Source organism: Tasmannia lanceolata, unplaced genomic scaffold (assembly GCF_043159265.1).
Source record: "Tasmannia lanceolata isolate RefF3 unplaced genomic scaffold, GAP_Taslan_0.1 ptg000007l, whole genome shotgun sequence".
Taxonomy (NCBI): Eukaryota; Viridiplantae; Streptophyta; class Magnoliopsida; order Canellales; family Winteraceae; genus Tasmannia; species Tasmannia lanceolata.
In genome coordinates this window covers 3,244,797-3,271,239 of record NW_027518684.1, presented here as the reverse complement: position 1 = coordinate 3,271,239, position 26,443 = coordinate 3,244,797, and the positions used below count along the sequence as shown (strand labels likewise).

The 26,443-nt window shown below is 39.6% G+C and overlaps 2 protein-coding genes across 2 annotated transcripts; both read left to right on the top strand.

The window, feature by feature from the left end:
• Positions 1 to 13,215: 13,215 nt before the first annotated feature.
• Positions 13,216 to 17,651, top strand: LOC143880802 (pentatricopeptide repeat-containing protein At5g19020, mitochondrial-like). Its single transcript, XM_077383784.1, has one exon. The coding sequence runs from the start codon at positions 13,386 to 13,388 to the stop codon at positions 15,486 to 15,488; it is 2,103 nt and encodes a 700-aa protein (XP_077239899.1). The 5' UTR covers positions 13,216 to 13,385; the 3' UTR covers positions 15,489 to 17,651.
• A 1,702-nt stretch (positions 17,652 to 19,353) lies between these two features.
• Positions 19,354 to 25,981, top strand: LOC143880801 (endo-1,3;1,4-beta-D-glucanase-like). Its single transcript, XM_077383783.1, has 3 exons — positions 19,354 to 19,514; positions 22,257 to 22,278; positions 25,614 to 25,981. Exons 1-3 carry the CDS (start codon positions 19,376 to 19,378, stop codon positions 25,786 to 25,788), a joined length of 336 nt encoding a protein of 111 aa, XP_077239898.1. The 5' UTR covers positions 19,354 to 19,375; the 3' UTR covers positions 25,789 to 25,981.
• Positions 25,982 to 26,443: the final 462 nt, after the last annotated feature.

Sequence of the window (26,443 nt, the reverse complement as noted above, 5' to 3'; positions counted from 1 at the left end):
GCAGTCCCGTGCGATGCATGGGGCGGCAAAAGAAATTAAATATTATAGTTGTATTCCTTATCCATGCGATTGTGAAATATTATTTGGAAGCATAGCATAGGCTGACGAACATCTATGTTTTCCATGGAGCACTGAGCAGTAAAATATGTACATAACCATTAGACTATATATCTGTGAAACTTTGAGTAAAAAAAAAATCAATAAATAGTACCATTTATAAAATTCCATCTAAATGAAAAGTAAAACCACAAGGCAACAAATAGACATCATTTTTTCTATTTATAAATAGAAAAAAAAGAAAACGGTGATTTAGATTTCAAGGTAGAGAGAGAGATTAACTTGTAACGTGAACTATCACAGTTCAAATTTTAATTAGGGGACCTTCAATTCATAATTATATCCCTCTAATTAAAAATTCTTTTCGTATTTCTTCACTGTTCCAATTCTCTTCTTATTTTGTTTAGGTTATTAAAATAAAAATAATCCTTTTTATTATTTTGTGTTTTCCAAGGACCAGCGTACCTGAAAATATACTGTTAAAAAAAATAGTTCAAGAAAACATAGAGGGTGAAATTGTAGAAACACCAAGAAAACCTTAGAAATTAGTGAAACCTAAGAGAAAGAGAGATAATAACCTATTGGTATTAGGAATCCTCATCCAAATCCAATGACGAATAGGGCGGTGTCATCCTCTCACTTTCAACATCAGCTGTGAAAACCTGCAGAAAAAAACCTAGAACATGGAGAGAAACAATAGGTGAGAGAGAGAGAGAGAGAGAGAGAGAGAGAGAGAGAGAGAGAGAGAGAGAGAGAGAGGCAGTCACCGTACAGAGCTATGAAGATAAACCCATCAAAAGAACCATGTAAATCAGGGAAATAAAGCCAAGGACAGAAAGAAACCTAGAACATTAGATGTGCTTTTTTAGTTTGTACGTGTAGAGAGAGAGAGAGGGAGAGAGAGATTAGGAAGAATTTGATAAACTTCACATACGTATAGGGGGACACACACACACACACACACACACACACACACACACACACACACACAAGAAGTCCTGGTTTTTAGGTATGTGACTCTTTGAAACGAAAATAACGTTTGGGATTCTTGTAGCTTTTCTTATTCTATTCAAACTCTACTGATTAAGGGAAATTAACTGCTAAAATAAAGGTTTAATTAAGAAATTAAAGGAGTAATAAAATCCAAACAGAAACGTTTGAAATGGAATAAGGGGAATTTAATATACGGGATGGAGAAATATTTATGGAGAGGGGTGACACATGTAGCTTTTCCTATTCTATTCAAACTCTACTAATTAAGGGTGCTTAACTGCTAAAATAAAGGTTTAATTAAGAAATTAAAGGAGTGATAAAATCCAAACAGAAACGTTTGAAATGGAATAAGGAGAATTTAACATACAGGATGGAGAAATATTTATGGAGAGGGGTGACACGTGGCACCAGCACACTGCTTAGAGGATTCCGTTTTACTTATATATACCAGTTCCAGACCCGTGCAATGCACAGGAATGAAAAACAAATTTTTTCATGAAGTGATTTTTGGAATCCTTTGGAAATTATTTTTGGGGAACAACCTATTTACGTTGTGTTCCATCTTATGGGTGGTTTGGATCATCCTATGTATGATATGGTCCATACAGTACTATTTAAAAAAAAGGCACTATGAGGGCTTGCACCATATAAAAACTCATAAATTTGAACTATTTTGAAGTCCTCTAAAAAAACATTACACACACATGCCCTTGTATGGGACTCACGTTACACTTCGAATGCATTGTATGTTTAATTTCACAAACAAATGCCCATGCTCATATATATTCCCTTGTCTTTCCCAGAAAATCACTGCATTTTCACTACTTTCTGTCAAGTTGTGAAAGTTTTTTTTCCATGAAATATTGGTCTATCAACTCATGGGAGAGAGGCAAGGAGGGTCAGAGGGAGAGAATTGAGAGGACTGGTGTGAGGAGATTACATTACACGAAGGGTTTAAGATAAACCGATGCCCTCTTGAGATTCCCCGCGACACACTATTTGGCTGGCATTTTCATTAAAATAAGGAAGGATGCCAGTGTACGTGTTTAGCATGTAAAAAAAAAGAAGGATTGGAGGCATCTTGCATTACAGTCAACATTTACATGTTTGTCGACAAATAGAGAGATGTGACATACAGATAATTAAATCATCACTAAAAACAAATAGCAGAAGCAATGGACTCTTGTGCCCGGAAAAAATTTGTAGATAGAAAAGCATTCGAGAGCCTTGGTCGTTCCCCATCCGTGCTCGTCATTCCCAAATTCATCTAGCTTTCCTCCTCCCTTTTCGTAAACCGCCTGTCTCATGGGCTATTCCTGGAAAGAGAACCATCACATTTAGCTACTGTGATGGCATCTAACAGCGGTGTGACAACAAAAATTGCTCCATATGTTCTGCCTCAGCATTCTACTACAATGGAGGGCATACCGAGGGTATGAGAGAATGGCTGGGTTTGCATGCGTTTGTAAGAAAGGAAATATTTATATTAAAATGTTTGTATGCGTTAGGAAATGAATTGAATAAGGAATACCAAAGGAGTTCTTTACAAATAAATGTCGACGGTTCCAATGGGATGACGTTTCACAGTTCAAAACGAAGAATCGGAGAGAGATCTTGGGATGAAATGAATTTTTTTAAGGCAATAATAATGCCATAGAGCCATAAATGGGGAGGTTTTTTTTTGCCAGATTCCCATTAATTCCTTGGTTAGTTGGTACTCAGCCATAAATGGGTAACATTTCCCATTTAAATCAAACTCTATTTGGTGTGAGAATAAAAGTAGAAGGAAACTCTCTGAAACGGGATTGGAAATGAATCTTTGTTAATAAGGAAATCAATGGTTGTATCCATTTGGAAAGGAAGAGGCCTACACTTCCAAAAACGTATTGGAATTATGGACAATAAAAATTGAATACTTATTGGACTTCTTTCACAAAAAAAGGGGATACAATGGCAGGATAGAGGAGGGGCTGACATGTGGCACCACCACGGCTTAGAGGATTCCGCTTTATATATATATATATATATATATGAGAAAACGGTTCCTACACATATGTGTAAATAAGTTTTCTACACACTAGCTTAAAATACAGTGGGGGCCACATTATTTGGGTGATCCAAACCATTCATTTTTAAGGCCCTCACATAGATAGGGTGTCCATAAAAAATCAGATCCATAGGATCATTTTAACCATTCGAACTGTGGAGGCAAAAAATGGACTAATTTGTGAAGGTTTAAAGACATCCATTTTACCTCCACAAATCGTAGGGTTGGGATGATCCTATGGATCTGATTTTTTGTTGACACCCTATCTATGTGAGGGCCTTTAAAATGGATGGCTTGAACCACCCAAACAATGTGAGCCCCCACTGTATTTTAAGCTAGTGTGTAGAGAACTCTCTACACATATGTGTAGGAACCGTGTATATATATATATATATATATATATATATATATATATATATATATATATATATAGGATAAGATTAGTTTTCCTTCTTCCCAATGTGACTCTCTCGTTCTCTTTGGTCAAGGCAACATAATGTGTGTTCGCACAACTACGGCACGGCTACCGGGCCGCTTGAGTGCACATCCCTTGAGCGGAGTCGTTGTATCTTAGAGGCATACGCCGGAGACCCATTTGCACCGTAGATTCATCGAATGTGAGGGTGATACTTGCCTTAAAGACAGCGGATTTAGATTCATGTCTCGACTCAACAGATAAGTTCATTCTTCTTTTCTTTTTACAGGTTGATTTATATAGGATGAATTTCTTTTCTTACATGCCGCAATTGATTGGCATGATTGGCTTATTTGTAAGTATTTCTTTATTTTCTGTTGCTTTATTGTTATAGTATGAAATCTTCACGACTTTTATCTAACACGACCACATGTATTTGTCCTCCGGGGACACCGGCAACAAATTATTTTGGTCAAGCACGGCAACGACTTCTCAAGCCCTATCACAACATTTACATGACCCCATGAAGATACATATCCGGAGGCACTTATGCTTCCAATGGAACAAAAACTCATTCGTCCCCCACGTGTGGACTATGCCCTTATGCTGTACTAAAGAATGACAAGAAGGGGACCCCACCTTATCTCATGAAAGACAGTCATGACTCATGAATAGGCACTTGGTACACCTTGGCCATCTTTGTACAAGGAACAAATTTGGAAGGTCTGGATGAGTTTTTGTTCCATTGGAAGCGTAATCTAGACCGTCCAAGGAGTACCCAGGTGGGGATTATGTTGAAAATATTTCAAATGTATCAGGTCCTTGTTTATCTCACCTTCTTAGTTAAGAGATTTGGATAGCTTTGTTTCGAGAAGTTTTTTTTTAGAGGAATGCTAAACTCAAGGGTGCCCTTGCAAAAATGGGCTGAACCCATTGGCTATAAGTCACCAAATTGCATTTATGATGGCTGAAAGTCAAAAAGGTATTAAATGCACTTCGGTGACTTGTTGTCTGTAGCCAATGGGGGTGCCCTTTCAGCCCATTTTTGTGAGGGCGCCCTTGAGTTTAGCATACCTTATTTTTTCATATATGACTTTAATTTGTTTCCTATTATTTAAGGGCAGTGATAAATTCACACCCTTTGAAGAAGAATACACCCCCTTTAACAGAAATAGTTAAGTTTTAATGCTTTGGAGTTAAAACCAAATAATTCTAAGTGGTGGAACAAAATATCTCTCATTTTCCCCCGAATAGATTCTCTTTTTGATTTCCAAAGGAATGTTGTTGTCTAGATTTCTGTAGGGGGGTGAATTTATCACTGCCTGTAAATCACTTCTATTAAGGAGATTGGTTGGTGGTGCAAAACGTAAGGAAAAAGAGGATTGAGCACAAAAACGTTCTTTCTTCTTATGCTGATGCGCCGAGGATGAAAAAACGTCAATCCCAAGATTCAACGGTCAGATTATTTGCCATACATCCACGCATGGTATGTGGTGAGAATCATGTCAATATGTCATCACTTGTTTCCGTAGAATATTTAGTTTACTCAATGTCAAGGGAGGGCGGGAGAGGGACAGACATAAGAAGTAGCTGTGCAACTCAGATCGGGTTAGCATTCCCTCAACCCTGACCTGGTCAGCCTATGTCGAGGATGCATGGTCAATCCTATCCCAACCTGCCTCTAAATCTCTCAAGCCTAACCTGACCAGTCTAGCCCAATTCTTCCAAATTGGGTTGGGCTAACTTGGGTTAGCCTAGGGAAAAAATAAAAGGAAAAATTGCCAATGGGGTACATCAAAATACGATAACAATCGGGGGACACACTTTTGAAAAATTGTTAGAAAGGGACGAAATGAGGGTTATCAAGTCTCTAAAAGGGGGTTATCAACCCTCTAAATGGGGTTATCAAACTCTAAAAAAGGGGCAATCAACCCTCTTTATCAATTTTTCAAAATTGTGTCCCCCATTGGCCATTCTAGTATTTTGATGTCCCCCATTGGCAAATTTTCCAAAATAAAAAAAATACAAAAACAAAAACAACCCTTTTTACGATTTTGAAAATCGTAATAAATTTGGGGGCAGAGGACGGGTATGGGTTGGGTGTTGCCCAAGGGTTCACTTTAACCTAACCCAAAATTAAATCCGGTTTACTTTTCCCAATCGAAACCCAACCTACTAATTTCAACCTAACTGACACAAAATCGGGTTGAATCCATTGGGTTCAGGTAAACCTTGACCCAAGTCACATCCCTACTAAGGGATGTGTTATAAGGGAATGGGGATAAGTGAAATAGTCACACATCGGATAAGTGAAATGGATTGGGATGGGTTATAAGGGAATGGGCACCCTCCCTCTAAAGGCTAGCTTTTAGAGGTGAGTTCTACCTGGTTAAATTCCCTACAAGGGCATTAGTGTGGAGAGGGAGAGAAAAAGGCTGAAAACAAGGAATAAAAAACTACTCAAAATCTGAATTTTTTTTGTTGGATTTATAATCATTTAAAGCTTTTAATGATTAATCTTTAAAGCTTTTGTCTTTATTTGAATCAATTTTCAAATAGTAGCTGTTGTGATTCAATACTTCTAACCTCCTTCATACAAAACATTTTAACATTTTGAATTTAATAAATTTTATTCATTCTTTAAACTTTATTTGTTCTACACTTTAATTTGATTAATTTATTTATTTTAATGGGAGATACATTGCAGAGGGTGAGACATATGCACTTTTATAATTTATAAAAGAGGACTCTTCTCATTCTTCTATGTATATACATTAAGAAAAAGGGCCCCACCCTGTCTCTTCCAATTGTTCTTCTTCCAGACTTACTTTCATAAGTTCTCGACCTATCTTGGATTTGAAAGCCTTTGCAAGATCTTTTGAATTGGACAAATTGTTTGGCATAGATCATGTTCGCCAGGTCCAAGCTGTGGTGCATACATGCCGTCAAAGATAATGAAAAATTGTATTGTATCCTGAAGATAGGTCACGAGAAGCCCAACCGCATACCAATAGTGATGGGGCGATAATCTATATTAAGGGTTGCATTAGACTGTAATGTGCCTCTACGACTCAAATCTCTTCACTTGTATCGACAGTAATTTTGTGCCCGTCAAATTAGCTCACTTGTATTGTTAAACAAATCTACATACTCCTAGTTTACCCAATTTTAATTTCCCGGTGTTTTTTTTTTTTTTTTAGCATTTTCCCACCCTCTTCTCACTCATGCCCTCTCAAGTCTTCTTCTCGCAACCTTCTTATCTCACAGCATTATAAACTAATAGTTCAAGGAAAATAATTTCATGGTTACAAAACATGGCCTAAGAGGATGATGACAAACATGACAAAATCATCGAAATATCTTCTCTCTGTGTATGTGTATGTGTGTTGATGAGAGTGCCAGACACAATAATAAGGTTTTCCCTGCAGCAACTTATAAGCAACGATTTGGGTGCATACAATGATTCAACTACTACTTTCATTTGTACTTCCTAGCTCAAATTCAATGTAATCCACTCATACAAAGGAAAGAGACCTCCTACCTGCAGCTTGGATTTTAATTGACTTAAAGCTGCAAGGAAGTCAAATGTTCCCCATGACGCCAGCATTCAATATCCCCAGCCTTTCCAATTGACTTCAACATGTGTAGCATGTCTGAAACAATCGCCACCTGTACTCCTTGGAAGGCCAAGATTACGCTTCCCATGGAACAGAAACTCATCAAGGCCGTCCAAATTTGATCCTTGTACAAAGATGGGCCAAGGAGTATCAAGTACCTATGCATGAATGTCTTTCATGAGATAAGGTGGGGTCCCTTTCTTGTCATTCTTTAGTAGAGCATGAGGGCATGGTTCACACATGGGGGAGGGGCCTGCTCGCTTAGAATCTTCTTTTTTTCGTAGACACTTTCCGAAGAGACACGTGTCACGCTCTCAACCCTATTGGGTAAAGATCTCTTGTTGGAATATTTGCTAAGGAGGCGACACTAGGCAATGTGGTGCAGCCATAGTTAGAAAATTGTGATTTGGCAACCAAAAAAAAAAAACTGAAATTAAAAAAAACATGTTTAAATTTTTTTTCTTTTACAAAATATAGCAGGGGTAAAGTTTGAAAGTTGGAAAAAATGGGTTAAAAACACGAATTTAAAATGTTTTCCTTAAAAACTAAAAAAAGAGCTTTTTTACTGTAAGGCTCTGTTCGCTTGCGTTCCCTGGAAAGTAAATCTCTAGAAAATAGCCTCTTTTTTCCTTGACAAGACAGAATTCTGGTGTTCACTTGCTTTCCAGGAAAAATAGAATTACACATGTGGAATTTCTACAATAAGTCAAAAAATGACATGGAAAAGTCCATTTCCCCCATTTTAAGGATTTCATTTTCGACCAAAAACACACGGATTTTGTTTCCCTGGAAAACTAGTGCAAAAATAAGGGCAAACAGTTTCCCTGGAAACCTTTTTCTGCGCATGTGAACAGTCCAGGAACACCTTTTCCTGCCCAGATTATCTGGATTTCTTTTCCTAATGTCACGTCAGATTCCCGGAAAACATTTTTTTTTCCTTTCCCGGGAAAACAAGTGAACAGAGCCTAAAAGTTTTAAACAAAATATTAAGGGAAATGATATTTACGCCTATTTTGATCACCAGGGACGCCCATTGCCAGTGTACTTTGCAATCAAAGCCACTTTATTTTTCTGACATCGAGTACATTAGCCCCCTTTTTGTCATTGATCCACTGATGACGCTGGGTGTCCATGGTGATCAAAAGGGGCGTAAATATCACTTGCCAATATTAAACGGCAAACAAATTAAAACACTTTTTTTAAGGCTTTTTGCTACCGATGGTTGCAGCTAGGACCATACAAGGGAAAGAGCCTTCCGCCTGTCTCTTTGTGGGGGTCACATAAAGGTTGTCCTGGGGCGTGCGAAGTCGTTGCTGGTGTCCCCCAATGACAATAAACTGGGGTCCGCCCTTGGAAGATAAGGTTCTTGTGAGGAAATTTTGAACTATCTTGTCACCGGAGAGTGATCATCAGTGGCCAGCATGCGGAGATGAAAAGGATGGATTGGACATGGAACCAGAGAGACATGGTGACAAGTGATGAGGGTACATCGGGCCCTCACGTGAGATATCGATGGGTCCCAATGGATAGTCGAATAGTAGCTGTTGGCTAAGATAAATTTGGCAATGTGTGATGGTTAGTAAGTAGATCAATGGCAAGAAAAACGGCTCAAAGAGTTTCTAAGTGGAAGAGAATGGTAAGGCAACAAAGGGGGAAGCTCTACATTATGTGGGTTTGCATCTCTATGCTCCTTTGTTGGCACAACGATGCTTAGGGGATTTGATTCCTCTACTTTTGCTTCTTCTCCTTTTATGGGCTTTTGTTTGGTGGAAGGTTGGTCAAGCTTCACAAATGTTGCTTCTAATAGATACTCGAATTGGGTTTTTAAAGATCAAAAAAGGCAATTTTCTTTGCTGTGTTCATACATGTAATGGGTTTTCTTACACTCAATAGTATTCAGTTTCTCCCATTTAATGGGTTTATAATGTTGTGAGAGAGGGGCTAAGGAGGGTGGGTGATGGAGAGACCTGATAAGAGAGAGAGAGAGAGAGAGAGAGAGAGAGAGATGCTATAAAACAGGGAAAATAAAACATATTTTGAATAGAGTTTTTCTCTCTCTTGTTTTTCAGCCTTTCCAAACTCTCTCCTCATTGATGGGGTCTATCCCTCTCGGCTCTCGCCCTCCCTCACTATCGAGTAAACTAATATTCTATGAAAAAAAAAGTCATGGTTGCCAAACATATAGGCTTACATAATTAAAAATTTGCCAATACCCCGGCAATGGAATAAGATGGTTATTAGTCCATCACCATACATATGTATGTATGCACAAATAATTAATCTGTACCATTGACACATTGGGATCTACCATTGAAAGGTTTCAATACAAAATAGGGTTGTTTACATATAAATCCCAAATCGATCTGTTAAATATGTAGTTGCTTGCGCTGTTCACCGCGGGGATAGAAATCCTTGGATGAGCTATTCTGAAGATTGGCTATCCTACTTAGACAGGTTTACCCTGAACTTTTCTTGGCCGCCTTGTTCATCAGTTATGAATTTCTCACTGGATTTTCAAACAATACATGGGAACGTAATGAATTATTCGTAAAATTCATATTTAATTTGAAAGATTCGGGTTTAATTACAAAAATTCGCTATTGCTTTGAAAATTGTGTGAATTTTTCAAATATTTGGGATATTAAAATTTTAAAAACAAAGTACCAAAAATTCAGGAGTTTTTCAAGTTTCTTTTTTTTTCCCAATTATCTGGAGGAATTTATAACAATTTTTCAGACATTGAAATGAAATCAACAGAACCATGTTTTGATATTTTCACTAACCCATCTTGTCTTTTATTATTTAAAGAGCTGTCAAAGGTTATTAATGTTCCCAAAAAGCTTACACAAGTCACAACCCAAAGCCAATTAAAAAATAAAAGACAACCTAGTTTGGTGCAATTATTTAAGGGGAATGATATGAGCACAACCATGTTTTAATAATTGCACAAACTCAGCTTGTCTTTTCTTTTCTAATTGGGTTGTGAGTCTTGTGCCTTGTGAGAGCTTTTTGGGAACATTAATAATCTTTGACAGCTCTTTAAATAATAAAAGACAAGATCGATCAATTAGTGTCATTGTTAAAACATTTCTATGCTTATATCATTTTCCTGATTATAAATTTTAGGGTTGCAACTTGGGTCGGATTTTACCCGATCTGCATCAACCCGACCCGAAAATAACATGGGTCGGGTTTAGAAATCATGGGTCTTGGGCAGGGCCGGGTTTAAAGAAAAAAAACCCGGAACCGAAACCCGACCCGACTCATATGGGTGCACTGTAACTTTCTTAAATATCTCTTGAATAGCATAGAAAATCATTTTCCAATATATTGATACAATTGTTTTGATTGAGGTGACCATGTCTATTATGTGAAAATATAGTATCTTTCTTAAAGTTATACACTTGATGACATAAATTTAGAAATTTTTGGTATGAAGATTTGTTTTTTTTTTCTACAATCTTTAAAATTAGTCACTATCCTACGCTAAAATATGAAAACCCGACCAACCCGAGAAACTATCTTGACTAGGGTTGGGTTTAGGAATCTTGGGTTTTCCTGTAAAAAATTAGACCCTACCCGACCCGATCCGAGATAATTCTCGGGTAGGGTAGGGTTTTGGAAAACCCGACCTGCCTGACCTGAGTTGCATCCCTAATAAATTTATGATAAGTTTGTGCTGATATCATTTCCGTTCTTCTAACTGGTCTCATCAAAGTAACCCCGCGAAATAACTTTCAAAAACATTAAAATCTCTCTCTGCTGATAATGATCAATGCCCCAAGAATCACATTTCTTCGCATTTTAAGCCCTTCTCCAATAAATTTTTTATCTCACAGAAAATGGTTTTCTATCATTCCACCCAAAGATCGTCCCCCATTCATCAATCTCTTCTGAAACCCTTTCTACAACTTTCTCCACAACTGGAATCACAGACACCCTGCTTGCGAATTCACTCTAGTTTCCGCTCTCAAGTCCTTCGCCCCAATCTACCAAGCTGACCAAATCCATCCCTTAATCTTAAAATCCGGTCTCTATACCAACATATTCATCTGCAATAGCTTGATCAATCTTTATGCGAAATCTGTCTCTATACCAACACATTGCCAGTGTACTTTGCAATCTGACATCAAGTGCATTAGCCCCCTTTTTGTCATTGATCCACTGACGCTGGGTGTCCCTGGTGATCAAAAGGGGCATAAATATCACTTGTCTATATTAAACGGCAACAAATTAAAACACTTTTTAAGGCTTTTTGCTACCTATGGTTGCAGCTAGGACCATAAAAGGGAAAGAGCCTTCCCTGTCTCTTTGTGGGGTCACATAAAGGTTGTCATGGGGCGTGCGAAGTCGTTGCTGGTGTCCCCCAATGACAATAAAATGGGGTCCGCCCTTGGAAGATAAGGTTCTTGTGAGGAAATTTTGAACTATCTTGTCACCGGAGAGTGATCATAGTGGCCAGCATGCGGAGATGAAAAGGATGGATTGGACATGGAACCAGAGAGACATGGTGACAAGTGATGAGGGTACATCGGGCCCTCACGTGAGATATCGATGGGTCCCAATGGATAGTAGAATAGTAGCTATTGGCTAAGATAAATTTGGCAATGTGTGATGGTTAGTAAGTAGATCAATGGCAAGAAAAATGGCTCAAAGAGTTTCTAAGTGGAAGAGAATGGTAAGGCAACAAAGGGGGAAGCTCTACATTATGTGGGTTTGCATCTCTATGCTCCTTTGTTGGCACAACGATGCTTAGGGGATTTGATTCCTCTACTTTTGCTTCTTCTCCTTTTATGGACTTTTGTTTGTGGAAGGTTGGTCAAGCTTCACAAATGTTGCTTCTAATAGAAACTTGAATTGGGTTTTTAAAGATCAAAAGGGCAATTTCCTTTCTGTGCTCACACATGTAATGGGTTTTCTTACACTCAATAGTATTCAGTTTCTCCCATGTAATGGGTTTTCTTAATGCTCTTTATCTGTGTAACATTGGGTCTGAAGTCGCTTTGAATCTTTGCATGGAGAGAGAGAGAGAGAGAGAGAGAGAGAGAGAGAGAGAGATGATTTATATGATTTTGTCATATCTAAATTTGTGATCCTTTTAGGCAATGAGTTAGCAACCATGAAATTTTTTCCATGAAATATTAGCTGATAATGTTGTGATAGAGGGGTAAGGAGCGTGGGAGATGGAGACTTGAGAGGGCATTAGTGAGAGAAGAGGGTGAGAAATGCTGAAAAAAGGGAAATAAATCATATTCTGAATAGAGTTTTTTTTTCCTTGTTTTTTAGCCTATCCTCACCCTCTCCTAACATTGATGCATCTTTGGTCTCTCCCTCTCCAGCCCTCCCTCACTATTGAGTAAACTAATATTCCATGAAAAAAAATTCATGGTTGCCAAACATATAGCCCTACATAATTAAAAATTTGCCATTACACCGGCAATGGAATAAGATGGTTATTAGTCCATGACATATGCGCAAATAATCTGGACCATTGACACATTGGGATCTACCATAGAAAGATTTCAATACAAAATAGGGATGTTTAGTTGTTTACATACAAATCCCAAATCTGTTAAATATGTACTTGCTTAAGCTGTTCACTGCGGGGATAGAAATCCTTGGATAATCTATTCCAAAGATTGGCTATCCTACTTAGACAAGTTTACCCTGAACTTTTCCTGGCCGCCTTGTTCACCGTTTTTTTTTTCCTAGTTTCATTTTATATAATAACAAAAAAAACTAAAAAAGTTGACTGGAAGGATAACAAATCTATCCCAAAACAAAATAAACCTCGGTTTACCATCCCTAAAGCCATGTTTGGTAACCATGTATTTTTTTTTCCATGAAAGTGAATGTGCTGATTTTGGGTGACGCACTTAGTCGAGGCAGGTGAAAATATAGTATCCTTCTTAAAGTTATACACTTGAAGACGTAAATTTAGAAATTTTTTGTATGAAGATTTGTTTTTTTTTTTCTTCAATCTTTAAAATTAGTCACTATCCTACGCCAAAATATGAAAACCTGACCGACCCGATAAACTATCTCGACTAGGGTTGGGTTTAGGAATCTCGGTTTTCCTGTAAAAAATTAGACCCGACCCGCGCAGGTAGGGTTTTGGAAAACCCGACCCGAGTTGCACCCCTAAAATAAATTTATGATAAGTTTCTGCTGATATCATTGCCATTCTTCTAACTGGTCTCATCAAAATAACCCGCGAAATAACTTTCAAAAACATTAAAATCTCTCTCTGCTGATAATGATCAATGCCCCAAGAATCACATTTCTTCGCATTTTAAGCCCTTCTCCAATAAATTTTCTATCTCACAGAAAATGGTTTTCTACTATTCCACCCAAAGATCGTCCCCCATTCACCAATCTCTTTCAAAACCCTTTCTACAACTTTCTCCACAACTGGAATCACAAACACCCTGCTTGCGAATTCACTCTAGTTTCCGCTCTCAAGTCCTTCGCCTCAATCGACCAAGCTGACCAAATCCATCCCTTAATCTTAAAATCCGGTCTCTATACCAACATATTCATCAGCAATAGCTTGATCAATCTTTACGTGAAATTCGGATCAATCGAGACCGCTAGATCAATGTTTGACTCAGCTCCGTTATTGGATTCTGCATCATGGAACACAATGCTTGTTGGGTATGTAAAATTGCATCGATTAGAGGATGCTCGCCAAATGTTCGATGAAATGCCCGAAAGAGATTGTGTCTCGTTTACTACCATGATAATGGGTTTTGCGCAAAACGGCTGCCCAATTGAAGCTTTGGAGGTTTTTCAAGAAATGAAATTCGCGGGTGTGGTACCAAATGAGGTGACACTGGCAACCATAATTTCCGCTTGCTCGCATTTGCATTCGGTCCGGGATGGAAAGATGATTCATGGGATTGTAATTAAAGGTGGATTTGAAGTTTGTGTTCTTGTTTCAACTAATTTAGTTCACATGTATGCTGCTTGTTCTTATTTAGGTGTCGCAAGGTTTGTGTTCGATGAAATGCCCGAACGAAATATTGTTACATGGAATGTAATGTTAAATGGGTATTCAAAGTCTGGCCTTGTTGAATCCGCGAGAGATTTGTTTGAGAAAATTCCTATTAGAGATTTGGTTTCTTGGAGTACGATGATTGATGGGTATGTACGAGTAGATAGGTTATGTGAAGCTATAGTCATGTATCGTGAAATGCAACGGGCAGAGGTGAGACCAAATGAGGTCACAATTGTGGATTTGCTTTCAGCATGTGGGCGATCGTCGGCAATCAACGAGGGTCGGCAATTTCATGGTATAATTTTAAAGAATAGCTTGGTTTGTCACGCTTTTATTCAGGCAACAATCATCTATTTTTATGCTGCTTGTCAGCAGATTGACCTTGCTTGTTTGCAATTCCAGTTGGGCGTTAAGGGCAACTTATCATCCTGGAATGCACTTCTGGCGGGATTTATTAGAAACAACATGGTTGATTCAGCTGAACATTTGTTTAATTTGATGCCGGAAAAAGATGTTGTCTCATGGAGCTCCCTGATTGCGGGCTATGTGCAAAGCGGGCAGTTTGACTTGGCATTAGAGCTCTTCCGTGATATGCCAATTATGGGGCTGCGGCCGAATGAAATTACGATGGTGAGTGTTGTTTCAGCCATTGCCCAATCGGGCACATTGAAACAAGGAAGATGGATTCATGCTTATATACGTGAAAACTCGATCCCTCTCAACGACAATTTAAGTGCAGGGCTCATTGATATGTATTCAAAGTGTGGGAGCATAGAAAATGCTTTAGGATTGTTTTATCAGATCAGAGATAAGGTCATTACAGTTTCACCGTGGAATGCGATGATATGTGGGTTGGCAATGCATGGACATGCCGATATGTCTATTAACATATTCTTGGATTTGAAGAAGACTAACATCAAACCCAATTCGATTACATTCATAGGAGTCCTGAGCGCATGTTGCCATGCGGGATTCGTAGTGACGGGGAAGCAGTATTTTGAGAGTATGAAGAGTGTGTATAAGATTGAGCCGAATATTAAGCATTATGGTTGTATGGTTGATCTCTTAGGCCGAGCTGGGTGCCTAAAAGAGGCCGAGCAATTGGTCAAGAGCATGCCCATGGAAGCTGATATTGTGATATGGGGGAGCATGTTGGCTGCTTGTAGGACTCATGGTAATGTGGAAATAGGAGAATGGGCAGCTGAGAATCTATCAAGGTTGGAGCCAAGCCATGGGGCTGGTAGAGTGCTACTGTCTAATATCTATGCAGAGGCTGGGAGGTGGGATGATGTTTTTCAAGTGAGGAGAGCAATGCAGAGTAAGAGAGTGAAGAAGTTGCCCGGGTGCAGTGGTGTTGTGTGATACTGTTACAAACCCAAATTGGTTTGCAACATGATTGATCTTCTTAGAGGGAAGATCAGCTTCTTGACCCACTTCGAGGGAAGGATCACTCCTCCTTTGTGCACAAAGACACACTTGTTGGAACAAGTTTCTTCATTGATTTAAAAAAAAAGTTACATGTTATTCATAGAAAACCCACCTGACCACTTCCTCCAAACTCCTACCCAAGCCAATCTCGGTAACCCTTATCTCTAAGACTCCTATCCATACCAAACAACTAGAGAGAAAATACCACAAAATATAAACTAATTTATTCTACCTAAGTGGGACCCATCTTGGCATGTAACAGTTACTTGATGCATGATGTTCTTGCTTGATTTGATTCAGTTGGCCATGTTTGGGCTACCGCTTATTCGGGTCCTACATGGTCGTGTATAAGCTAACCAACTATGCAACTTAAAAAAAGCTTGAGAGATGGCTTAAAATGATGATTGTGGGTAACCTTGCTGCGCCCGTCTATTTTCTTTGCATAGAGCAAAATTTAGCAAATCAGACATATGTTCTTCCTTTTACGTTGGACCTAGCAAGGACACATTGTTCTTGTGTTGGATGGACCTCAGAGGTGAACAGGCAAGAGTACAGAGTGTGATGCAGAGGGATATTCAGATCAATTTGGTCAATCGGTCAAACACAATTTCAGGCATATACCAACTTATGAGTTCACTTTGTTCCTTTTTGAGGTTCTTCTTGTTTAATTCTGGTTAAAAACTCTAATGGAGCAGAGGCTCTTGCGGGCCTTTTAAGTTTTGCTAAGGAAATGGGAGAAGACTCTGAGTGGAAGAGGACTTATCAAATGCTACCAAGCATGCTTCTTTTCTTGATTTGGCCCGTTGGAGGAGTGGTCAAATCATTGATGAAATTGACAACATTTGTAAAAATCTAACTATTTCCTTTAAGCATACTTCTAGAGAAAGCTCAAGATTTATCCCATATATTAGTTAAAGCGGCTGTTTTTATCTTCATTGAATAAAGAGCAGTTTCTTCCCTCGGTGTAATCTTTTTCTTTTTGGAATAAAAAGACCAGAAATTTGAAGGGTGGAGTATTCTCTCTTAGTGTGGCCCTTTGAGAATCAAATGTTCCATGATTGCTTGGATGATGATTTCTCACTGTGCCTTGGGGGCCTCTATGTAGGAGATTATGGAAAAAGTGGCACGAGTGACAGGCCAAAGATGGTGTGGACAGGGATGAGACTCAGATCGCACAACAGAATTACGGCACTGGGTTAGAGGAGTCTGCACAGTTACGACCTGCGGTGCTGTTGATACTGTGTTGCCTTTACACAAGAAAGGGGCCCTGCTGCAAATCTTCTTTTCTGCAGAGTTTGGGGCTGTTTTGACAGCTCTGATGGGGCATTCGGGGAAAGCTTAAAGGGTTTTACAGTGTACTCTTTGGGATGGTTGGATTGTATTCATGGTACATTCGGGGATGGCCTGTCCAATGGTTGTTTCTACTGGTAGTTTGATTAATAAAATCGTTATCTTTCTAAAAAATGGAAAAAGTGTCACGGAATAGTACGGGGCAAGTCGTTTAAGTAGAAAAGTTTGGCCGGATGGGTGCTGCTCCAAACTCGTGGTAACTGAATTCTGTCAGTAGCTCATCGTACTGAATTTTGACAGTAGCTCTGGAGGTAATCTGGGTCCTGTCTGAATCAAGGGAATTCTTAGAGATGAGATCATGGCCTTCTCCATTGGTGTAGCAAATTCTAGTGAAGCTGAATTCAGTGCTTGCTTCAAAGGATTGAAGGTGTTCAATTCCCTCCCAGATTGTTCTTGTAGGACAGAGGCAGACTCCTCAAATACCATTCCTTACGCTGCCAACAAATGTCCAAGCCCATCGCACCTTGCCAATCTTTCGTTGAAGATTATAGACCTTTCTAGAAATTTACCAATCTCCTCATGTATTACATGGAGCACAAATGAAATTGCTGATGACCTGGCTAAAGAGGGTGTTGATAATGTAGTGATCATTGTAGGAGATATCCTTCACTGTAACGCAGTGTAGTTTGTGTCTGTTTTTCCTTCTTGTTCTTTCCTCTTTGTGGGATCATCTCATTCCCTTGCTTTTTCAGGAACCCTGTTTGGATTGCAGGCAAAACATTTCTGATGGGAAATTTTTTCTTTCCACGATTTAGAGGGAAATGATATGATTGTGGTTAATTTAGAGGAATGTTATCATAAATTGAAGGTCCTAAGTAAATATTGAATAGATTTGGCTCAAGTTATCTTTTTTCGTGTGTAAAAAAAAGGACGAGAATTAAAAAATAAATAAAAATTCCTTGACAAACTTTTCCAAAAAAAAAATAAAAATTCCTGCAATCCAAACTGGGTCAATTTCTTTCAAAAATACAATTGCAAGATTTTTCTTAATGCATCTTAGTTATCTTCTTTAATCTTTTCTTTCCAAGTGACTAAGAGGACTAATAATACAGAACACCATTAGAGACAGACCAAGCTCCTCCTCATTCAACTGCCTCAGCCCCCTACTCAGTCTCTTCAGCACATCAACTTCCATTTCCACCACCCACATCGGCACACGCCTCACCATCAGGGCCGACGAGTATGACGAGTATTCCGATATCACCTGAATGGGATTTGTGCAATTTTTCTGTCAAATTGCAGTGGCCAGGAAGGGATTTTTCTGTCAAATTGCATTGGCCAGGAACTCTATGGAGTTTTTCTGTCAAATTGCAGTGGCCAGGAACTCAGTGTGCACGCCTATGACCCTTGGCCTCCGTTTCCATACCGATGTCAAGTCAATACCCAATGCAAATGTCCCGCAAAACACAACAGCCCGAAGTCCTTATGCAAGGAGATGCTGAATGCGAGACTAGTGACCTGAGTGAAGTCGTAACAAGTAGCAGTATTGGAAGTGCGGTTAAATCACCTTTTTTTAGAGAGAGAGAGAAAGAGTGAGAGAGAGAGAATGCTTGTTGGGTTTCTGGTTTGACAAAGACTGGACCACCAGGTTTAGGAAGTGTTCCAAAAGTCTCCTTCACCTTTGTTTCTTTGGACATAAAATTGGTGTAAAATAAATTTTAGGCTTGTTGAGAAATTCCGCTAGGCAAATCCAATCCGATCGTGCACAAGTAAATGAGAAAGTCTATAGTAAAACCAAGTCACAAGATGAACAATAAGATTTACGTGGTTTGGCCAAGATGCTTGCATCCACGCTCGAGAACACAATCACCTACATCCACAGTCTCTCTCTCTCTCTCTCTCTCTCTCTCTCTCTCTCTCTCTCTCTCTCTCAGTAAGAGTATAAGACTAGGCCATGCTTGTTTTGGATTTTGAGAACCGATTGTGTCCAAAATCGATTGCTGGACTGGACTCAAAATTCCAATAATCAGTTTTCGAGGGACAAGTCCCAAACAGATTATTGGACTCAAAATTAAGGCCCCCTTTATTTTGGATTTTGTGAATCTATTGGAAGTCCAAAACTGATTATTGGGCTCAAAATTACGTCTATGCCTGCTTGTTTTGGATTTTGATAACCGATTGTGAGTACAAAACTGATTATTGAAGTCAAATTTACTTTCAATTATGAATCCAATAATCAGTGTTGGACTCTCAAAATCCAAAACAGGGCCTTGACCTTTTTATAATCATCTACCAATCTAATCTATATCACAGAGCTTTACAAGTGCTGACCTCAGCAGTGACGTCATTCTTTTACAATGCTAAAATGATGTTGTCTTTTAGGTTCTTTCCTGACACCCACTTTTGGCCTCATGTGTCCACGTGGATGTGATCGAATCCGTTGATCCGACTAGTCGCTCTGTTATAAATAAGAACACTCCTAGATTTCCATAATCTCTCCTGAGTTTTGTGGGAACATTGGCAAGATAGATATGGCAAGCTCTCAATGCTGTGAAAACCCACCCACACTCAACTCAAGCTTTGGACAAGGGTCCGTTGAACAGATTGGAGGCTACATCACTGGCCCATCGGATTCCAACAAAGCAGTTCTTCTCATTTCTGACGGTTTCGGTACCTACCCACATCAATTTCTTTATTGCAATTCCTTTTTCTTTTCTTTTTTGAGTTTCTCTTTTTCAGTGGGGGCTGATATTCGCCACGCCCCCCCCCCCCCGGCCCCCCGTTGACGGCTGGCTAACGTTACTACGTTAGGATATGTCACTTTCCCACCATTTGACCGGTCTCTCTCTCCACACACACACCAGGAACAGTTGGTGGGCCCAACATAAACCGTTGGTGGAATGGTGGGCCCATCTTTAAAAAACGTAAGCCCCGCCCATACCACTGTAGGATAATCCAAACCATCCATTTGATGGGCCATAAACGTAAATATATTGCGTCCCAAAATATCATTTCCGTAGGCTGATCCTAGCCCTCCGATCTAAATAGAAACTACATCTTATGCAACCTCTATAGATTGTAGAGTTGTGATTATCCTATGGAAATGATTTTTGGGGCACAACTTATTTACATTGTGGCCCATCAAATGAATGGTTTGGATCATTCTATGGAGTTGGTCGTAAAGTAACATTAAGGCCCGTCCACAACATAGGACGATCCAAGCCGTCAATGGTTTGGATAATCCTATGGAGTTGGTCGTACAGTAACATTAAGGGCCAATCGTAGGCCCTCAGATTTTTTTCAAATTGAAGCGTACCGTCCACAACATAGGATGATCCAAGCCGTCCATGGTTTGGATCCTCTTATGGTGTGGTTCGTACCAATTTAGGCCCTACCCATATTTTTGAAAATGAAGTGTACCGTCCAGACCATAGGATGATCTGAGCCGTCCATTTGATGGGCCACAATGTAAATAGGTTGTGCCCCAAAAATCACTTCCGTAGGATGATCACAACCCTACAATCTATAAAGGTTGGATAAGATGTAGTTTCTATTTAGATCGGAGGGCTAGGATCCGCCTATGGAAAAATAATTTGGGACGCAACCTATTTACGTTTATGACCCATCAAATGGACGGTTTGGATTATCCTATGGTGTGGTATGGGCGGGGCCTACGTTGTTCGAAGATGGGCCCACCATTCCACGAATGTTACATATCCTAACGTGAGAGAGAGAGAGAGAGAGAGAGAGAGAGCGAGCCAGCCGTCAAGGGGGGGGGAGATATCAGCGGCCCTTTCAGTGTTGTCTTTTTAGGAGTTTTCCCATCTGGGTTTTGGTTATTATTTCATTTTTTATGCGTAGTGTGGGAGTATTTGACCTTGGATTGTGTGCATGGATTTGGATGTTCAATATGCCCTGGAGTTTTGCCATCTGGGTTTTGATTATTATTTCATTTTTGGTGCTTAGTGTGGGAAGATTTGATCTCGGATTCTGGAATTGGATTTGGATTTTCAATATGCTATGCCCTTTGTGTTAGTGATTTTGGATTTTCAAAATCATATGTTTTGCATATTTTAGTGTTTTGGAAAATGTTTTATCAAAAGCGTTTGGGAAAAAGAAAATATTTTCTTGGAAAGATTTGCTTTTACAAAAGGATGTAGAAGTGTAGTTGAAAAGATAGTCCCGTACCGGATGAGAGAAAAGAAAGAGAAGAGCTTGTAAAGCACTACCATTTTCTATTACTTGTTTGATTGCACATTGGGTTGAATCCATGGTTGGACCCGCGGGACGGTGCAACGCACCGTTCGCACACGCGCGGCGTGAGCAATGGGCTATAGGGCACATAGTGGCGCTTTATTGGCGCTTTTTTAGATTTGATCTGCACCGTTTGATCAAGATGAAGGTGGACCGGTTGGATGGGTGTGGGCCAAATGGTTCGTAGGCCCATCAAGCCGACCGGTTGGGTTGGGCTTCGGTTCGGGCCTAACGGTTGGCCCAACGGGCCCATAACTCCAACGGTCAAAGGGTGTGATCAAATGAGTTGTGTCCCTTCCCCCAACGGTCAAGTGCCAAACGGGTGCGATCCACACCATAGATGGTTGATCTAACGATGACTGGGTTGGAGAGAGGTTTTACTCAAACCAACAGTCACATCTAGGATCGATCAGGACCGTTCAATATCAATGGGTGCGATCTAACGGTCATATTTCAAACATTCTGGAAAGGTGCCCTGTAGAGGTGTTTTTCACACTGAAAAGACACCAGGTGGTCTATAAAATGTGCAGAATTCGGTCATTTCAGATAGAAATCGAATTGGCAATTCTGACAGACTTTACACTCTCTTCTACACTCCTACAAAAATCCCCAAGTATTTCTACATACTGTTTTTCTTTTGTTTATTGTTCTAGATACTATTTTTCTGCAGAAACAGAATCTAGAGATTTCTCTAAGGGTTGAAATTTCGGAAGGGCATTTCGGGTTTGATTCCGCTAGTGCTACGCGTCATCAAACATTAGTAGGGCTTCCCTACTAGGCTTCATTGTATCTTGGAGGCAATTCGCGGATCCCCTTTGCACACTACTAGTGGGGGCGAATCTTGTCTTAAGGAAAGTGATATCACACCTTGAAGCAACAAGTTTCTGTTTTCTATCATCAACAGTACCCTCAACAAGTTTTTTCCAACACTTTGAATGCTTTTTCCTTATTCTTTTGCATGTCTTTTGAGTATGTCAAATTTTGGTGGTTCTCTCTTAAAGAAAATCTGGGTGGAATTTGATCTCCATGGGTAGATTTTTGGTCACTTCATTGTCATTACTTTCATAATGATATAGCACCATTATCATCTCTTCATCATCAATTATCTGTAGCATTTGTTTGCTTTTGTTTGATAACATTGGCCTCAACCTGTTGCAGGGTTTGAAGCGCCGAACTTGAGGTAACCTCTTGTCTCATTTCTTGAACTAAATTGCTATAATTTTTATAATCAACATCATTAGGTGCTGAACATGTTGAATTTTTACATGGGCCATGTAATTTTGTTATTAGTATTGACTCTTTTTTCACTTATGCAAGGTTCTTTATATGCTTACGTTATTTAGTTGCCTTCAGACATTCTATGCCATTTTTACTCTCTAAATACTCTGCTGAATGTTTCTTTCATACCATAATCATCATCCATATAATTTAATGAATATCACCCTGCATTGAGTACAAATTAAACCAAGGAAGCAGGATTCTTCCCTGGGAGCCTTCGATTCCCGCTTCGATTCCCGTTTCGATTCCCGCTTTTGATTCCCGCTCTGGCAACCTTGAGTAGGATTCTTCCCTGGGAGCCTTCGATTCACGCTTTCAATTCCCATTTTGATTCCCGCTTTCGATTCCCGCTCTGGCAACCTTGAATTAAACTCTCATTAAGTTTTAATTTTTTTACTTGTTTATTTTTTCAACTAAAACTATAGTATTAGTGAAAGAGAGTATCATTAATCTTGTTGGGGCCACAAGGCTGCGTGCGAATGAGCTCAAATAGAGAGGCTAGGGGTCCACTACCTTGCACCCATCGGATAACATTAAGCAAATCGCCCTCAGCAATCTACGAACCAAAAACTGCACTCGATGATCAATATTCCCATCTTCAAAGCAAAGACTTTTTACTCATTCCCATTCCTCAATTAGGATCCCCCCTAATAGCGGGGAGTGTTGAGTCAGAGAATGTCTCTGAGAGACATCCTGGAACATTAGGAGTTAATGTGGTTCTTGAAATCTTGTGTGTTTTCACTTTTCCTTAGATATTGCTTGTAAGGATAGGTCTTGTCTTTGCTCTCTTAGTTTATATCCCTATTCTTGTGATAGGGTTAATGTTGTGCTCACTAATTGTAGTACCTTTCACATTTTAATAACCCGGTAGGGGTCCCCGCCAAACCCCAGCATACCTATCAAAAAAAGGACTTTTGACTCATTCGAGTCCATCACACCAATGGGCTCTTAAAACGGCCCGTCGAATAGAATTGTGTGGCCTTTAAGGATACCAGCTATCCTAGTCGGCCCCGGATTACCTTAAATGAAGCCATCAAAGTTAACCTTAAGGCTCCCATGAGGTGTTGAAGACCACTAAGGAACAAGACGATCTTGCATGGAGTGGTTGACCCTAACTGAATCCCTAACAATGCGAAGATTAATCTCTTAAAAACTGCTGAACTCGCTCTCACCCACAACCCTTGACAAATCGCATGCACATGCTTAATGGCCCCTTTGAAGATCCTTGTGTTCCTCTCCTTCCACGCCAACCATATGGTAGCTACTAAAGCAAGACTCCAAAGGATCTTATCCCTTGAGGCCCACATGGCGTAACTATACATCTCAAACAAGCATCGTTATGCTTTGGTAACACCCATCTGATGTCAAAAAAGCCCAAGCCAAACTGCCAAATCTTCCTCACGAATGAGCAATGAATGGAGAAATGATCCACGGTCCCCTCAGTCACCTTGCACATGGAACACTGGGTGATGATGAACCATTAACGATTATGCAAATGATCTATCGTGAGGAGCTTCAACTTACTCTTGAGCATTTTTGGTTGAAAGTTTTCTATTGAGACATCACTAAAAGATGTGCTTCTGTCTCACTCTAACCTTCGCTGGAGGTTCCATGTCCTATTCACACAAAGGAGCCACTTCATCACCATCTAGAGGAACTGTCCTCTCTAATACTGGGGATATCACTTCTTTAGTTTTCCTAAAGACTGTTTCAATCTTCTGATGCTTCTTGAAGATGTATGTTTGGAGATAACTCTCTCCACAACCAGAATTTCAGAATCAGCATTTCCTTTCCTGGAATGGGAGAATAATATATAAAAGTCATAGGATATGCATCAAGGTTGCCAGAGTGGGAATTGAAAGCGGGAATCGAAGGCTCCCGGAATGGTCGGAAGCGGGAATCGTGAAGTCACTGGAGAGTCGCCAGAGAGTCACCGGAGATTCGTCGGGGAGTTGCCAGGAGTCGTTGGGGAGTTAGGAATCGTCAAGGAATCCTTGGGAATCGCATTTCACATAACATTAAACCGCGATTCCCAAAAGGGGGAATCACGTTTCCGGAGAATCATAAACCGCTATTCCCAAAAGTGGGAATTAGGTTTCCGGTGAATCTGAACCGGGATTTCCAATTTTTGGGGATTCGAGAATATTCCTGTTTTGGATTCATGAACCGGGGAATCGCGGTTCCCCACTCCCAGGGAAGAATCCTGCTTCCTTGATCCAAACTATTCATTTGATGGGCCCTCACATAGATAGGGTGTGCCCTAAAAATTAGCTCCATAGGATCATCCCAACCCTTCAAACTGTGGAGGCAAAAACTGGACAGATTTGTGAACGTTTAAACCCGTCCATTTTTACGTCCACAAATCGAAGGGTTAGGATGATCACATGGAGCTGATTTTTTGGGCACACCTTATCTATGTGAGGGCCCATCAAATGAATGGTTTGCATCACCCGAACAATGTGGGCACTATTGTATTTTAAGCCTAGGGAGTAGATAAGTTATCTACTCTAGGGAGTAGGAACTATTCTCTCTCTCTCTCTCTCTCTCTCTCTCTCTCTCCATACACCTTAGGAACTCTATTCTCATATATATATATATATATATATATATATATATATATATATATATATATATATATATATATATATATATAGAGGAAAGTGTTGGTGAGCTTAAGCTCCCCAATCACATGGGTCCCACATTTTCTGTGGTGATCCAAACCATTCATTTGCAAGGCCTTATCATAGATAGGGTGTGTACCAAAAATCAGCTCCATAGGATCATCCTAACCCCTCCATTTGTGGAGGACAAAAAAGGGCAGATTTGTGGACAAACAATGTCTGTCCATTTTGACCTCCACAAATGGATGTATTAGGATGATCCTATGGGGCTGATTTTTGGTACACACCCCATCTATGCAAGGGCCTTTCAAATGAATGCTTTGGATCATTCTAACAAAGTGGGCCCCCATGTGATTGGGCGCTTAAGCTCACCATTTGTTGTAACCCTATATATATAGGGTTACAACAAATGAGAAAAGACTAGACTACTATTATGAAACTCAATGGACTACTAACATACTCTAACAGAGGTCATAAACCTGCTTAATGTTTTTTCTTTTTTATTCTAAGGCTCGTTTTCACATCCTTTTGCGGATATCTTTCGAGCTGGTTCTTATTTTATATGTGTATACCATTATTCTTTAGAAGCTAATAACAGCTGCATCTTACCATGAAGGAAGCTTGCAGACAAAGTTGCTGCTGCTGGATACTTTGTTGTGGTTGCGGACTTCTTCTATGGTGATGTAACAGTTCCAGCTAGCCAGAGAACGCCAGAATGTTGTATCATTAGGCAAAAAGATAGGCATCTAGCTATTGATACATGTAACAAATCAGAAGCAGCATTTGATTAAAAACAAAATCCAATGACTACCTCCTTTCTTTTCTCCTCTAGGAGCTGGAAAAGGTGACGAGCATGCTACCATTGTGAGATGCCTAGGTTAAGCTGATTTGATTGAGATCTTACCGTCTTGTAAGTTGTAACTACTGTAGTAAAGCTTAAGGTGTAAGAAGAAATGAAAAAATTGCTAAATTTCAGCTAACGAGTAAAACTTGAGAAATAGATGCAGATAACGTATTAAAAACTATTTTCATGATTTTAAATGGGGTTGTCCTGGTTGAAGATTGGGCCCAAAAATTGTGAAATCCTGTCTTGTTTCCCTCGTTGAATAAGAACAGCTACAAATACATTATCAAATAGTAGAATTACGAAGAAATAAATGCCCAAAAGGCATAATCGATTTGCTTGCAAAAAACTTGATTGTGGGTACTTGAGAACCATTTTCTGAACCTTCGAATAAATAATAGCAATCAACCGCCCCGGCAATCGCTGGATGCCCATTAGATCGCATTTTCTGAATCTCACTCCAACAAGGATGCCTGGATAAATACACTATATACGCAAACCCTTAATTAGAGCCCAGAATTCTGCTTCATTCAAATCGGCACTCCAATCGGTAAAAAAAAAAGAGAGGCTTTAATTACTTCACCCAATGAATTTCGAACAAT